Source organism: Erpetoichthys calabaricus, chromosome 5, assembly GCF_900747795.2.
Source record: "Erpetoichthys calabaricus chromosome 5, fErpCal1.3, whole genome shotgun sequence".
Classification (NCBI taxonomy): Eukaryota; Metazoa; Chordata; class Cladistia; order Polypteriformes; family Polypteridae; genus Erpetoichthys; species Erpetoichthys calabaricus.
The window spans coordinates 79226045-79242246 of NC_041398.2; the positions used below are offsets into that span (position 1 = coordinate 79226045).

Genomic DNA, 16202 nt, shown 5'->3' on the forward strand with positions numbered 1-16202 from the left:
CACTAAGCCAAGAATTATTCACATTAATGTGATTTATGACACTCAATATGACAACATTGTCCACAATAAAGATCCCTAGACTGGATGTTCTCCAAGACTGGAAAGCAAACTTGAAATATACTGCATTAATGTATGTTCAAAGGAATGCAAATATGTTTTCAATACACAGATATCTGAAGGTCCCAATAATGTAAATTACAACAAGCTATAAACAAATTGATGAATATACACAAGTCTGGTATGCAATAAAATTAAAATCTTTATATGACCTACTTTGTGTCCAAGTAAATACAAATTATCGTCAATATACTGATATTCCAATTGTCCTTTAATTGTTCAGAATACATAACCAATGTAGGAAGCACTTTAAGACAGATAAGCTTTTATCTAAGCTTTTGCACCTTTACATGATAATCACCTTTTTCTACCCTCTCAAACCTACACAGAATTTAATGTTTGGATTAAAACAGGATTAAAACACTTAGAGATTTGTAAATAGATAATGTCTTTGCATCATATGAATTATGCTTCAAATGTAACTTTCCATCAACACAATTTTTCAACTACTTTTAAATCACAAACTTTACTATAAGAAACCTGCCCAATTTTCCTCACCTCTCACCATTTCCATTCCACATGTAATAATGCTCGGTCTTGAAGACTCAACCAACATGTCAATAATATATAAAACTTTTAAATTCTCTTCCTTTCAAAGATCCCAGGGTATGTTGGGGAAATGATCTTTCACTTAACACCTCTGAAAAGGAGTGGAAGGCAGCCATGCATAGAATACTCTGTTTTTTAGGTAGTTCTGGGAGATATCTCCAGGGATGTGTTAATTTCAACAAAATTATCAGATTGCATGGAAAGAAACTCACACTCATCTACTAACATTAATGGATAAATTGACAATAGTTTTTGAATTTGTAATACTTGAGACTCTGAGTTCCAGGATAGGTGGAGAATGGTCAGAGATAAGATTGACATCAAGTTTAAAAAATGTGAAAGAGGGTAACAAATTATTCTTATTAAAGAAGTATTTAATCTTTGAGCAACTACTATAAAAAAGATTATTGCTTAGAATATTGGTAAAATGTAAAATTGTTCAGGCACTTTAAGTAAGGTTAAAAAGTTGAAATCTCCAACCATTATAAGTTTGTGTAAAGGAGGCACTGTGGCTTAGTGGTTAAGTCTTTGGACTTCAGCTGCTGAGGTTATGGTTCAAATCCAGCAATTGTATCATAAATGTTGTAAGTTGCTTGGGATAAAGGCGTCAGCCAAATATGCAAATGTAAGTAAATTTTGAAAAAAAAAAAACACTTTTTACATAAATACCTTATTGTCCCAGTTAGTTATGTACTATATGTTACAAATAATTACTGTAGCTTCATAGTTTTCTATAATATAACAGCCTTCTGATTCAGAGATTACTTGAGAATCTATAAAAGGAATTAATTTATAAATTAATGTCTACTCTTCTGCTTGTATTTTCATAAATAGAAAAAGGGTATTGTACTGTGTTAGCCATTATGAATGTAATGAGAAGACAAGATTTCATCAGACAAGGTTATACCCCCAAAGCAACAGACACTCAAATAAGAAGAGCTATTGCCAAACCCAGAGACACCCTTCTGGAATATTAAAACAAATACAACAAGAACCGCATTCCCCCTTGTTGTCAATATAAGCCAAATCTTGAAGCACTTCGAAAAATTATAAAAGAACTTCAGCCAATGCTACACAATGACGAAACACTGAAAATTTTTTTTACAGAACCTCTCCTTCTGGCATACAGACAACTGCCAAACCTGCAGCAACTAATTGTCTGAAGCTCCCTAAGTGAACCAACACAAAATGGTACAAGCCCCTGCCTACAGAAAAGATGTAAAATGTGTGCTCACATTTATAATACAGACCGTGTAGTTATACCACACTGCCAACTAGAACATCGCATAAAGGGATAATTTTCCTGCAGATCATCTAATTTTTTTACATCTAAGATGTCTCACTTAAAGTTTTTCCAGTGTTGTATCTGTCCTGATGTGTATGTAAACACAGGGAACTCCAGTTTCTGTATTACATCTTGCCTGAAGAAGAGGCCTGAGTTGCCTTGAAAGCTTGCATATTGTAATCATTTTAGTTAGCCAATAAAAGGTGTCATTTTGCTTGACTTCTCACTACATAAATAGAAAAAGAAATCCAATCATTCCCTTCTTCTATGTTAATCTTTAATAGTTTAATATGTCTTCTGCTTGAAGGCTATACTTACTGTAAGAGGTAAGATGTGTTGATACATATACGTATTTCTTTCAATTTACAGGATAGAACATTGACATTCCAACTAATAAAATTTATGATTAAAACAATTGGTCTTCTGTTTTTTTACACTTAACATTTCAAAGTATTACAGATGTTTAAAATCATTTTGAAATTTACACGGAAAGTCTTATTTTGTTCTGTTACATTTAACTGTTAGAAATTTACAATATCTTACAACCAGTAATATTTCATAATAATTAAGGGGATAAAAAATTAAGTCAGTAGCTCTCCCCCACTTGGCCTCCCATCCCAGTCTGTTCTACCTCCCCAAACAAGGCTAAGATACAATACACCAGGGGCTTAGTCCTTTGTCTAAAACATGCAACAAGGTAAAGCACAATAGAGACAAATAGATCTTCCCTGACAATGCAATAATGGAATCTAGGAAAAAAGAAAAAGCAATTAGGGATGAATATCTGTAAGAATTTTAAGAAATTGAAAAGTACCTTGTAGGCATACTTCTGAGATGGTACCAAAGTGTATCTGAAAAAGAACACTCTTTGGGACATATGCCAGAGCACCAACAGCACATACTGGAAGGTCCTTACCTTGGCTATGGGATCCATTAAACAGAACTTTAGGTAGCCTTTCTGGGTTATGGCTGCTTTATTATATTTTATCATAATATAAGCTCCTGTGGTGGGCTGGCGCCAAGCCCGGGATTTGTTCCTGCCTTGCGCCCTGTGTTGGCTGGGATTGGCTCCAGCAGACCCCCGTGACCTTGTGTTAGGATATAGCTGGTTGGAAAATGACTGACTGACTAATATAAGCTCATCTGATTTAGTCTGCAAATTGAAGCTGAGTGATTTGGATAACTGTTCCATTCATCTGTAGTATCTAACTTTACATGCAATGGTATCTCGGCTGTCTCTGTTTGCTGTTTGGAGTGGAACAAAGATACATTAGTTTACTCATTGTCCAGCCCCGTATTAACCAGGGTGTTGTGATGTGAGACTTTGCATATAAGTTAATAAATATTTTGTATGTTTTTATTTGTAACTTAGGCAAAGCAATGCAATATTAGTGTTACATTATTGATAATAACAGCAATGGTTTGATGGTTTAAAAACCCCTTACCCCCACCAGGACTGAGTCTCTTTGAATTTTATGGCAGGATTTGGGGGAAGTGCCTGAAACAAGTTTGGTAAATGTTTCTCTGAAGTCTCTCAACTCCCACACAAAGCCAGGCTGCCTAACTGCCAAGCTTTACCTTAAACATATGGTTTTGGGGGATGGCAGGTGTTAAGATGTTCTTTGCCCCATTGGTCTGAAGTATGCCTGTTTGGAACTGGTTTGTATGAGAAACCTTTAAGTACCATGACGTCCTATTGGCTCTAGGGGTTGGACAGAAAACCTATAAATTTGCTCACTCCCTCACTCTCTCACTCTCTCACCAACTGATGAAGGAGCAGCTCACACACCATGAACTGAAAAGGACAACACAATAAAGAGCACAGCTCGGCAGCCATATTGAGACAGGCAATGCGGCCTGTTCCGAAGAAAGCTGACCAAAAATGATGCCTTAACTAGAGACATTTTAAGTAACTTAAAAGTCTGTGTGCCGCCTCAAACTACACATCACCATTTTATCAGGTTGTATGGTTGCCAATATTCAAATGTACTTTGCATATTGTTATTATTTGTGAATATTATCAATAATACATTGTTTAAATTGTAACTAAACTCCTGCTTGTCTTTTACTACACCTAATTGCCTGAGGTTATAGATGCAGAAGGGAAGTTGAGAAGTTATATACTATAATACCTTATAAACAGTGGTAAGTCTGTGAGATTTGAGGCATTCTGACAAAAGCTACATATTAATAATACAAAAGGGGAAAGTAGAGTAATGTATTGTTTTCTACTTACTAATTCCAATGGATGTGACAATCTTCATTAGTAGCTCAGGTACCTCACATGGCATAAATAATGGCTGCAGTATGTACTGGCCAAAGGCCAAAGATATTACAGCAGTAGCAGCGGGGCTGTGCAGAAAAAAAAACAAAGAAACAAAAAAACACATTAATCTTTCCATTACATGGTCACAGAATGTCCCTTAGGTGACAGCCAAGTAGTCCTAGACAGGACAACAGTACACACATCAGAAACACTCCCTCATAATTTTCAGTTCTCGAATTGATTATCATCAATTGATCTAACATGAACCTGTATGGGTCATTGAAGAAAACCCTTTTGAACATTTGGAGAACATGCAATCTGTGCACACTACAAAAATTTGTATGCAAATACCAGACAAAAAACTTTAAATGGAACCTGTTTTGCTTGTAAAAAATCTGCCAAAGGGGTAAGCAAAAATCACTTGACAAAAATTCTTAAAGTAAGCTAAATAATCATAAATACAAATTTTCAGATAAATCAATAATTCTTACAAGGAAAACTAGACTTGATTTCATAATTTAGATACTTTTCTCTTGGCTTAGGTTTAATTTTTTTTCAGTGCAGTCACTTATTTGACTGGGAGTCAGACTCAGGTTCATGAGTTTGTCATGAGTTCACGACCACCACTATGTCTCCACACCACCCTGGAATGAACCATTTACAAAATATTTATAACATCTATGTAGAAATGATAGTAAAATAGTATAGTCTAAAACAGAAGATATAATATTGTTTGGAAGTATGCACTGCATTTTTGAGTGACATGTTTATCAAGTGCTATCAGATGGAATTTGGGTAGGATAGAGATCTCAACTTAAATGTTCTTAATAACTGTGATAGCCAGACAACCAGTTCAGAAAAAGACTGTTTTGTGTCTCGCATGGTTTGGGTAATTATTTCCAGTCTAAATAAGATAAGTGGTAATAAAGTGTTTTTTTCTTCCATTTTGGTTTTTGATCACTTGAAACAAAGTCATGGTTAATGTGCAGGTAAAAAATTAACAATACAATTAACAGAGAGAGCAAACTGGTGACCAGTAAAGAAGAGACATCAGGAGAATGTAATCTAGGATATGGTTCAGTGAAATTCCATATTCTAAAAATGGATTAGCCACAACGAGAAAATGAGCAGCCACTTTGGATCAAGAGATGTAAAATATTAGTAAACATAAAGTAAACAGTTTATTATGGACAGACTGAAGGTCTTTCATTATTGGCTGAACAGGTTGATATAGGCCAGTTAGCTAATTTAACTGCCACTGTAATTTTTCGTGAGTGGATGTTTCCGAGATTAGGCGAAGCATATTCACACTGTGTAAAGAATTGGCCTTATTGGAATCACACAAGTTATACATGACTACTTATAGCACTGTGTGACTTCAAAGTTCTATATTTTAAGAGACTGCATATAATAGTACCTTGAATCCTAGCTGAGAGCTATTACATGGCTGTGGAAAACAGTCTTACTACTTGTTTTAATAAAATATTGATTGAGAATTGAAAAATAATTTAAATGCAAGATTTAGTGGAGCAGCTTTTGTTTATATTTGATTGTTTCCGCTTGTTTGTTTGTTTGCTTCCCATATTTATCCTTTAAAAATAATCCAGTTTTACATCACTAACCGTATAGCAAGGACCTCCACCCAAAGTCTGACAAAGGCTGCCAGTGGACCAAAAGCTTCCAGGATGTAGGTATAATGACCACCAGACTTTTTGATGCATGTGCCAAGTTCGGCATAAGAGAGTGCACCTGTGTAAAAGAATAAGAGAAAAAAGATATTGAATTTTAATTTAGAAAAACAGGCTATTAGCAGATGAAATCACACACACACATACAACACGCACTTGCAAGAGCAGAATACGTTACAACTGGCTACAGAGCTATTTTTATATACATTTTGAGCATAAGCAGGCTGGTGACTTTCTTGTAACAGCTACTTTTTGGTTGGTTAAATAATATTTGTAAGATCATTGCCTTTTACACTTTGTTTTATTTAATCAATGCTAACACCAGAAACTGTTAGATTGTTAATTCACTAAACACTATCCTGGCACTCATATAATTTGAACATACAAAACTTGTGAATCAAGTCATGTCAATATCCTACTTAAGCGAACCCATTAATCATCTATTACATTATGTTGCTGGCTCAGACTATAATGAACAAATAATGTCTTGACTTTCCATTTGATACCTCCTTAGAAAACACTGCATTCTTCTAAATATACTTTTGCACTAAACACCCCTTGAAAATCTTTATCATTATAATACTGAAAGAAGTGGGTGTCACTGTTATACCTGGACTTCCTGGAATATTTGAATGTTGTATTATGTCTACTTTTATTTTTATTTGGTGTCAAGATACACTTTGTAACAGATCTTTTTTTTCCACCTCTTTGATAGTGTAGTGAAATCTAAATGGCACTTCCAAGAACACTATAGTGTTTCACTTTGTTTCTTTGACCTTCATTTTGTGCTTTATTTTTCTGGATTTCGGTCATCGGTTTTCCTTCTCTTGTGTAGTGACCACTTTTTATTAATTTTCATCTTAACAGTAGTATTTTTTTAATTAGAATGCTATGTGAAAACTGAAGCATCTGTCCATGCATTGCTCAATCCCAACAAACCATAATATGGAAACAAGGAAACGGGAAACAAAGCAGAACAGGTGAATTCTTCAACGAAACATCTGATAAGATCGGATGAAAAAAAAATCACGAAAACGTTCAGCAGCCAAAGCCCAAATGTTAAACCAAAGTTACTGTTTAGAAACACACAGGGTTCTATCAGCTGAGAATAATTGCACAAGCTAGCGCTGTGAATATTTTTTATTTATATATAGAAAATCTTGGACACTAGAAGTAATACGACACCACATTAAATTCCTTTTGGGTGATAAAGTCATTTTGTGCAACTTCCATTGGTCACATGCTGGGTAACATTGCTAATAAAAACAAGACCATTAATGTGAAAATTATTCCACAATGGTGGCTCAACAATAAGTGAAATTAACAATAAAAAATTAACACAAATTTAAAATGACAAAAAAAATTGTAAAACAGGTGCAAAAATTAGGTCTACAGTGGAACCGAAGCAATTTCCTCCATAGGATTGTATGTAAATACAATTAATCTGTTCCAGACCATATGAACTGTATGTAAATATATATTTTTTTTAAGTTTTTAAGCACAAATATAGTTAATTAAACCATAGAATGCACAGCGTAATAGTAAACTAAATATAAAAACATTGAATAACACTGAGAAAACCTTGAACAACAGAGAAAATTAACACTGCAATAGTTTGCACTATAGCGCTACCAACCGCTGGCTAAAAACACTTTTTTTTAATGAGATTTAAGCACAGGGAAAAAAATGAACATTTGAAAAAATCCGTAATTTAATAAACCACCAAGAAAAGTAACATTGCAACAATGCACGCTACGAACCGATTGCTGTAAACAGAAGTGAAAACAAAATCAAGCCCAGTGCATTCTTTAACTGCCTTCCTACCTTATGCATCCAGCTCTCTCTCTCACACTGCCTGTGTGTGTGCGTCTGTCTCTCTCTCGCGCTGCCTGTGTGTGTGCACGTCTCTCTCTCTCGCTGCCTGTGTCTCTCTCTCTCGCGCTGCCTCTGTGTGTGTGTGTGTGTGTGTATGTGTCGCTCTCTCTCTCGCTCTCTCTCTTGCTCGCTGCACAGGAAATGCACAGGGAGAGACTGAACATGTACAAACCAAAAGGGAAACTGGCTTGTTCGTATACCGAGTGTGTGGTCGTGAACCGAGGCAAAAGTTTGGCAAACTTTTTGGTCGTAGACCGATTTGTACGTGTACTGAGATGTTCGTGAACCGAGGTTCGACTGTATATTGTTATAAACATCATAATTGTGACAAATATGTTGGATATTTTCCACATGGCAATGCAAATTCACTGTTAAAATAAATTGTCTGCTATTGTGAATCAAATAAATGGAGTAAAACTCCAGATTGTCACTCTGCTGTCTTTATCAAAAAAATGACTACACTAAAGTACCCCACGGTGCATATGCTGATTATATCCATCGGTGATAGACATTTGTCGTTATTGCAAATTTATAAGTATAAAGTTGCTTAATGTAAACACATCACAATTCTGTGTATTGTTTCCTGATAAAAATAAAAGACCAGAATCTAATTGGCAGACATCTGTAAAGGAGCAATGGGAAGAGTATTCCGATGTACCAGTATTCTGAACATGAAATAAATAAATAAGCAGTGACCAAGAAGAAAGAACAGCTCAAAATCTATAATCAGGAACCAGCAAAAAGAAGTCAAAACCAAAACCTTAAAAAGAAATAACTACTTGAGAAACTACCTTTCTCTCAATGACCAGTTTTTCCTTTGTTTACAGCACAGTGCAGATACTCCCTGAGAGCACAGCTTTGTCTTTGTAGATGATCTTCATTACCTCCTGATCATTCTTGATGATGCCAGTTTATGTACTCATACACGCATATAAGACAGGCCCTTAATGCCTTGTGTCATAGTAACCCATTCCAAAAGGGATGCATGTGATGACATCACAAACAAATAACTCATGAAACAGTGAACTTGTAAAATAAGATAAAGAAAAGAAAAATAAAACAACAGAATATTATTTATGTTTCAGTCATGGCAATGCATGAGAAATGTGAATTATCACAATCTAGAAGACTACAAAAATGAATGACTAAAATAAATGGTCTTTTTTATTAGATTGCTAAGTTCTGCAATTGTTTTTCAGAATTTAGGTAACATTTCCGCATTATACAATCTTACTTGAAATTGAAACCTAGACCCCAGCTAAACTAAAGGGACCACAGCAGGAACAGGACAATATTTAGAAATATGCAAAGGTCAAAACTTAACATGGATTATTCTGAATCCTAAAGCAGTTTGCTGCCAATAGAAAACACAAAGAATCTTTCCTTTCTTGTTCAGTAAGGTCATGCAGAAGTTAAGCTAATCCTTTCTCTTCAAATTTTAACATCAGCTTTTTTGCATGGTAGAGTCACTCCAACCTTCACTAACATCCAATATGGAGTTTTGCCTTCTACCTGCATTTCAATAAAAGTTTACCCTTCTCACTCTTTGTTGATTTGTTTTCATGTAACTATTAATGACACCTTTGGGACAGAAATGCCCCAAACATTTGAAGAGAAACAACAGAGAACAATCAAGAAAAGAAATAATTAAGCTGCATGGGTGGTGCTTTAATATTTTTAGATGTCAGGTAAGAATCCAAAGCACAAAATCCTTGTCATGTTTAACGTAAGTAAAGTGTATTCTGGGAAACCTGAAAGGCAAAGCAGGATTCTTAGTATTTTAGTAAAGTTAGGGTTTGAGTCCCATAGGAATTGACCTTGTGCTTCTGTACCTTTTTTAGTGTTTTTGATTTACAATTGGGTCTGCTAGTGGAAAAAAAGCCATGTGTTCACTTTGGATGGCTGGGTTGAGAGAGACATTCATTTTCAAAAATAAACAGAACGATTCAATTCAGTTGGAGCTTTGTTGCAAACATGGAGCATTCAGTTGCTCAGCTAAGTTATAAGCATGGACATACATGAGAAGCTAAATATGGACACTTAAATGGAGCTTGCTGAATATATGGAAAATGAGTTCTGTCTCTGGAAAGAAATATCTTTTTATTTTCCTATTAAGGATATATAATCTGTAACTAAGCGTCAACCACCTGAATTGTCTTGTTGATACAAAGACGGCATTACCCATCCAGGTTGTAAAATTCTTTTGTATTGCTTATATTTGCTGCTATTGGTTATTATTCAAATAAATATAATTTAGAAGTGAAAGCTTAAGTCAGTGTTGCTGTCTAATTGTTACTAGCAAGCCAAGCGTTATGATTGATCAAGCAGCCTGCCTTTAGAGGTCACTTGTGTTGAACACGCGGGGTACAATGCAGACAGCTTGAGACAGGTAAGGGGCTACAGGTAGCAGATATATAGCAGGTTTTGATATTTCTTCCAATTCCCCATTAAAAAAAGATCCTAAAAGGTTACTTTAGGTGCTTGTCATGTATGCTGCATGTCATTGGAGGTCTGACAACAACATAAAAGAAAAGCAAAAATAAATAAATAAATAGCACGTACAACAAAATTAGCTATTTTGTTCAAGGGCACTGGACAAGTGCTTCTATACACACACATGCACACACACACTTACACATACACATATATAAAATGTGTATTAGTGTGCTAAATGTCTCATAAAATACTTCCTCCTTGTGACCCTAAACAGGATTAAGTGGGTTTGATATTGAATGGATGAATGAATACTTCCTACTGATTATTATCCTATGACTTGAAAATTTCTTCAAGGTATTTTTCCAAAAGGACAGACATTAATTTATATATTTACAAGTCTTTAAAGTTTTAAAAGGTATTGGAGAAAAATGCCTTCTGACATCAATATTCTTGGCTTTAATTTTAGAAAAGATTATTTTTAAAAGCACCTGAAAGAGATTATACTGAAAACGTTTGAAGATAAAGTGATTCATTGAAAAAGTAAGATAAATTGGAACATGGTTATGAAACCTGACGTGAAATGTGGACTAATGTAAAAAAGAACTGGTAAAACATGTACAAAGTTCAAAAGGGATTCTGGGAAAAGCACTTGGGTATAATCCTTTAATGAGAATGACCCAGATTAACTTTACAATTTGTGTTGTCCTGATGTCACTTCTACACTACAAAAAAGAAAATCAGAAAATATGAATATTTTGATTTATCTGCAAAAAGAACCGCTATTAATTTGTGAATGATGTTGTCTGTGTATTAAAAATCAAATTTAAACTATAAATATATATATTTAGTATTTGTATCTACCCAAAATGTATTTATGGTTTACTTGCATAACTCTGTATTAATTAATATTTCTAGAATGACTATGAGAAGAGCACATGCAATAGATGATGTCTCTGCACGAGTTTGAATATTATTTAGTCTTTTTAATATCAGTTAAAGGCAAGCTGTGCATTGTAGTCCCAAGATGTTTATGCATGCACCAGAGTAACTTTAAACAAATGAAAACGTAAAAGAAAAACAATAAATAAATAAAAGTGTGGTTCCACTATAGTGAATAAATTATTATAATATGAGTAGAACACAACTTGAAGTGAAAATATATATTTTTTCCGTTGGAAAGAATATGGGTGAGCATTACCTATGGGGAATAAAATGAGTATGCGTTGTGGAAGAAAGGGAACATTCACCAGGGGTCTGTTCCAGGAAACAAGATTAGTGTGAAATCCAGTTAAAGTAAGTCAGGATTCACATTTAATTCCAGAAAACCTGGATTAAGCCAAACCTGCATTTCTGGAACAGATTAAGCGAGAATTGGATGATCCACGAAGGCCAAACATGCGGATAATTTGCTAATTCTACTTTTTGGAATGGGCTCAGGATTTGTCGGTTCCAGAAAGAAAGATTTGATGAAATGCAGCTTATTTACTGGGCAACCAATGTTCTGAAACTATCCTGCAAAAGAGCAGGTTTATTGTGAAGGATTAAAGCTTTGCAGATTCAATAATTAAGCAGTAGAGCATCCAGTAATAAAATGCCCATTCAGAAATGGTGATCCCAGCTGCACCATTTAGGAAGCAAAAAAAAAAAAATGTTGAAAAAATCATGCCCTTCCTGAACGACACAGAAACACAACTCCTTTTCTGCCCAGAAAAAAAGTAATCGGACTGTGTTAAGACATTCTGGCATGCCTAAAGAAGGGTCTGCATGAATGGTGCCATTTTACATCAGAGGCTTTATGATATCTGAGCAACCTTGTAAAACATTATATATTCGGTACCAGGCAATTTGCCATCATGATGTGACACTGATGCAAATCATAGCCATTTCCTGCTGGTGTTTTTTTTACAGTTACCACACATAATGGCAAAGCGATGGCAAAACTGCACTTAATTGACAAAAAACTTGAGAAAAAACTGAAAGAGACTGAGAATAATACTGAATGAATTAATACCCTATATTTACAAAAAAACCTCTAAAAGGTAAAAATAAATAAAAGTAAACTGCATAAATTAAAAGGAAAAACTATAAAAGTTTATTAAACAAAGACAGCCTAAGAATTGTAATAACTAGAAAAACTAAAACAGATATATACGTCAGTAAATCAAAAGTCCAAAACAAAAGATCCAGGACAAATCAAGGAAAAAGAACAACATTCAAAAACCAGAAAGCCCAGATCAAAATTATTAATTCAATACTCTTCATCTGAGTTAAACAAGAAAGTGATGTCAAAACCAGAAAGACAGAGAAACACCTGAAATAACCTCAGCAAAGAACAAAGGCTAAATTCTCTATCATTTGCCTTCCGGTGAATGCACTATGATTAGCAGCAGAATCTGAGAATGATTCAGAATTACAGGCCCTGCCAGCTTGGGCTCTAATCTTTCTTGGAAAGAGTAGACAGACACAATTTCAAAAAGAAGCAAAATTACAAATTAAAAAAGTAGAACGCATGTTAAAAAAGCAGAAAAAGAGGGCATAATGGGCAGAGCCCAGGCCAAGCCAGACAGTCACAATTCCACACTCCACTACGGCATGGCTGTGAGGTAGCTTTTATCCACTCTTGGGTTTACTTTCAGACTTATGTGAACCTGCAATTGCTGCAGGGATACTAAGTTATAACAAACTTGATCAGTCTGTGAATCTGTGTACAGTGGTGTGAAAAACTATTTGCCCCCTTCCTGATTTCTTATTCTTTTGCATGTTTGTCACACAAAATGTTTCTGATCATCAAACACATTTAACCATTAGTCAAATATAACACAAGTAAACAGAAAATGCAGTTTTTAAATGATGGTTTTTATTATTTAGGGAGAAAAAAAATCCAAACCTACATGGCCCTGTGTGAAAAAGTAATTGCCCCCTTGTTAAAAAATAACCTAACTGTGGTGTATCACGCCTGAGTTCAATTTCCGTAGCCACCCCCAGGCCTGATTACTGCCACACCTGTTTCAATCAAGAAATCACTTAAATAGGAGCTGCCTGACACAGAGAAGTAGACCAAAAGCACCTCAAAAGCTAGACATCATGCCAAGATCCAAAGAAATTCAGGAACAAATGAGAACAGAAGTAATTGAGATCTATCAGTCTGGTAAAGGTTATAAAGCCATTTCTAAAGCTTTGGGACTCCAGCGAACCACAGTGAGAGCCATTATCCACAAATGGCAAAAACATGGAACAGTGGTGAACCTTCCCAGGAGTGGCCGGCCGACCAAAATTACCCCAAGAGCGCAGAGACGACTCATCCGAGAGGTCACAAAAGACCCCAGGACAACGTCTAAAGAACTGCAGGCCTCACTTGCCTCAATTAAGGTCAGTGTTCACGACTCCACCATAAGAAAGAGACTGGGCAAAAACAGCCTGCATGGCAGATTTCCAAGACGCAAACCACTGTTAAGCAAAAAGAACATTAGGGCTCGTCTCAATTTTGCTAAGAAACATCTCAATGATTGCCAAGACTTTTGGGAAAATACCTTGTGGACTGATGAGACAAAAGTTGAACTTTTTGGAAGGCAAATGTCCCGTTACATCTGGCGTAAAAGGAACACAGCATTTCAGAAAAAGAACATCATACCAACAGTAAAATATGGTGGTGGTAGTGTGATGGTCTGGGGTTGTTTTGCTGCTTCAGGATCTGGAAGGCTTGCTGTGATAGATGGAACCATGAATTCTACTGTCTACCAAAAAATCCTGAAGGAGAATGTCCGGCCATCTGTTCGTCAACTCAAGCTGAAGCGATCTTGGGTGCTGCAACAGGACAATGACCCAAAACACACCAGCAAATCCACCTCTGAATGGCTGAAGAAAAACAAAATGAAGACTTTGGAGTGGCCTAGTCAAAGTCCTGACCTGAATCCAATTGAGATGCTATGGCATGACCTTAAAAAGGCGGTTCATGCTAGAAAACCCTCAAATAAAGCTGAATTACAACAATTTTGCAAAGATGAGTGGGCCAAAATTCCTCCAGAGCGCTGTAAAAGACTCATTGCAAGTTATCGCAAACGCTTGATTGCAGTTATTGCTGCTAAGGGTGGCCCAACCAGTTATTAGGTTCAGGGGGCAATTACTTTTTCACACAGGGCCATGTAGGTTTGGATTTTTTTTTCTCCCTAAATAATAAAAACCATCATTTAAAAACTGCATTTTGTGTTTACTTGTGTTATATTTGACTAATGGTTAAATGTGTTTGATGATCAGAAACATTTTGTGTGACAAACATGCAAAAGAATAAGAAATCAGGAAGGGGGCAAATAGTTTTTCACACCACTGTACCTCCTGAGCAAGCAGAAAAGCTTATGGGCTTCAAGGCTGGGATTACTGCAGTCTTTTGGCCTAGGCAGCACAACCCAGCCACATCAAGGACATGCTACTTGGACTTCTCAGATGATGCATCTTCATGTAACTATTCTGTGGCACTGTGAATATTCATAAACCGTACAGGTGTGACAATGTGGGTTCTGCTCCATGCTTCCATCTTACTTCCGGGAGCCCTCGAACCCAACACCGTCGGTAATGTCACCAATGTGCTGGGCAGTGAAGACATCAACCATGAAGCAAGGGGATGGTGCAAAAAGTGCTTTTATTAAAAAAAAATCAACAAAATGAAAGTGTTCAAATAAATAGTGCAATGCTTCAAATTAGTAATTAAATAAATAATCCAATAAAACAGGTGAATCCGTGGAGGTTAAAAACACAATAGAAAAAAAAATCCTTTAAAACAACGAGGTTAAAAACAATGGATGGAGGCAGTTTTTCTTAAAACTCTGGTGCTTACTTATTCCTTACTGGCGGCTCCCCTGCTTCTCCCATTCGGGGGAGTCGCCCTACCAGCAAATGCAGCTCCTTCATTTCTGGTCCGGTAGCCCTCCGATCCCTGGCTACGTAGGGCTCCAGCCGGACCGAGACTTTGGGTTCCTTCTCCAGCGGCCAGGGCGCTCATGCTGGGGGTCAACACGCCCAAAGCCTCCATGACTGCCGCTCCCTTCAACCGCCAGTCGACTCCTCTACTGGTCACTCCAGCTCCTCAAAACCGTTCAGCTGGAGCAACCGCTTCAATCTGCCCCCTCAGAGAGTTGGCCAAACACTCCTTCGGGGCTCTCCTACCAGATGCATTACTGTCCAACCTGCTCTCGCTCTCACGCACCGGCTTTCTCCTTCCTGCCACTTTCTTCTCCATTAACCTCCATTCCTTCTCTCTCTTCTTTCCCTCCTTTTTTTTCTCTTTTCTCACCGCCAGGGGGTGCCCCGAGCCTCATGGAGCCCGGGACACATTTACTTCGGCCACACCCATGGATGATGATCCTTCCAGGGACACCCGGAGGGCTTCCGGGTGCTCTCCTGACACTTCCGCCACACCAGGAAGTGTCGTCAGGCAGAGCACTCGGAGCTCATCTGGGTAAGAATAAAAGGTGCCGCCTCCCTCTAATCCGTGGGAGCAGGACGAAGCTCCTGTGGAGAGAGGAAAAAGCGGCCCACAGAGAGTGAGAGAAAGGCCCGGTATAAAGGTGATTGGGGCAAGAAGCACAGTGTGTTGTGTGGGACAGTTGTGTGTAAAAGAAGAAAAATAAACGAGAGTTTTATAAAGATGTGGTGTCTGTCTGATGGTGTCCGGGCAAGTCTCACACTGGCATTTAGTTTACTTTTGAATTTCATTTACCTCTATTCATTTTATTGATGTATTTAAACATATTGTATGTCTTCACATTTCAAATTCTTAGCCTTAAACATTTCTTGGTTTTGAAAACTTTAGGTCAGTCTTTCAATTTCAAAATTTCTAGCATTTATTTTTGTGAAATGGGTTATTGCACTTTGTTACTAGTTCATACTTTTAAATGAAAAGTGTTTTGTTGGCCCTTTTAGATACTTTACCAGTCTGGATTAACAGTGAGAAAGAGGCCCAAGAGGGGCCAGATGATCTTTTATTAGTGAA

At 36.6% G+C, this 16202-nt stretch overlaps 1 protein-coding gene across 1 annotated transcript in view; it reads right to left on the reverse strand.

The window, feature by feature from the left end:
* The window catches only part of slc7a11 (solute carrier family 7 member 11), a 119983-nt gene that overhangs the window by 90394 nt on the left and 13387 nt on the right, over positions 1 to 16202 (reverse strand). Inside the window, exons 2-3 of the mRNA XM_051928244.1 lie at positions 5840 to 5966; positions 4188 to 4303 (exon numbers count right to left, since the gene is read on the reverse strand). Coding sequence (XP_051784204.1) covers positions 4188 to 4303; positions 5840 to 5966 — 243 coding nt within the window. The remainder of the gene's footprint in view (positions 1 to 4187; positions 4304 to 5839; positions 5967 to 16202) is intronic.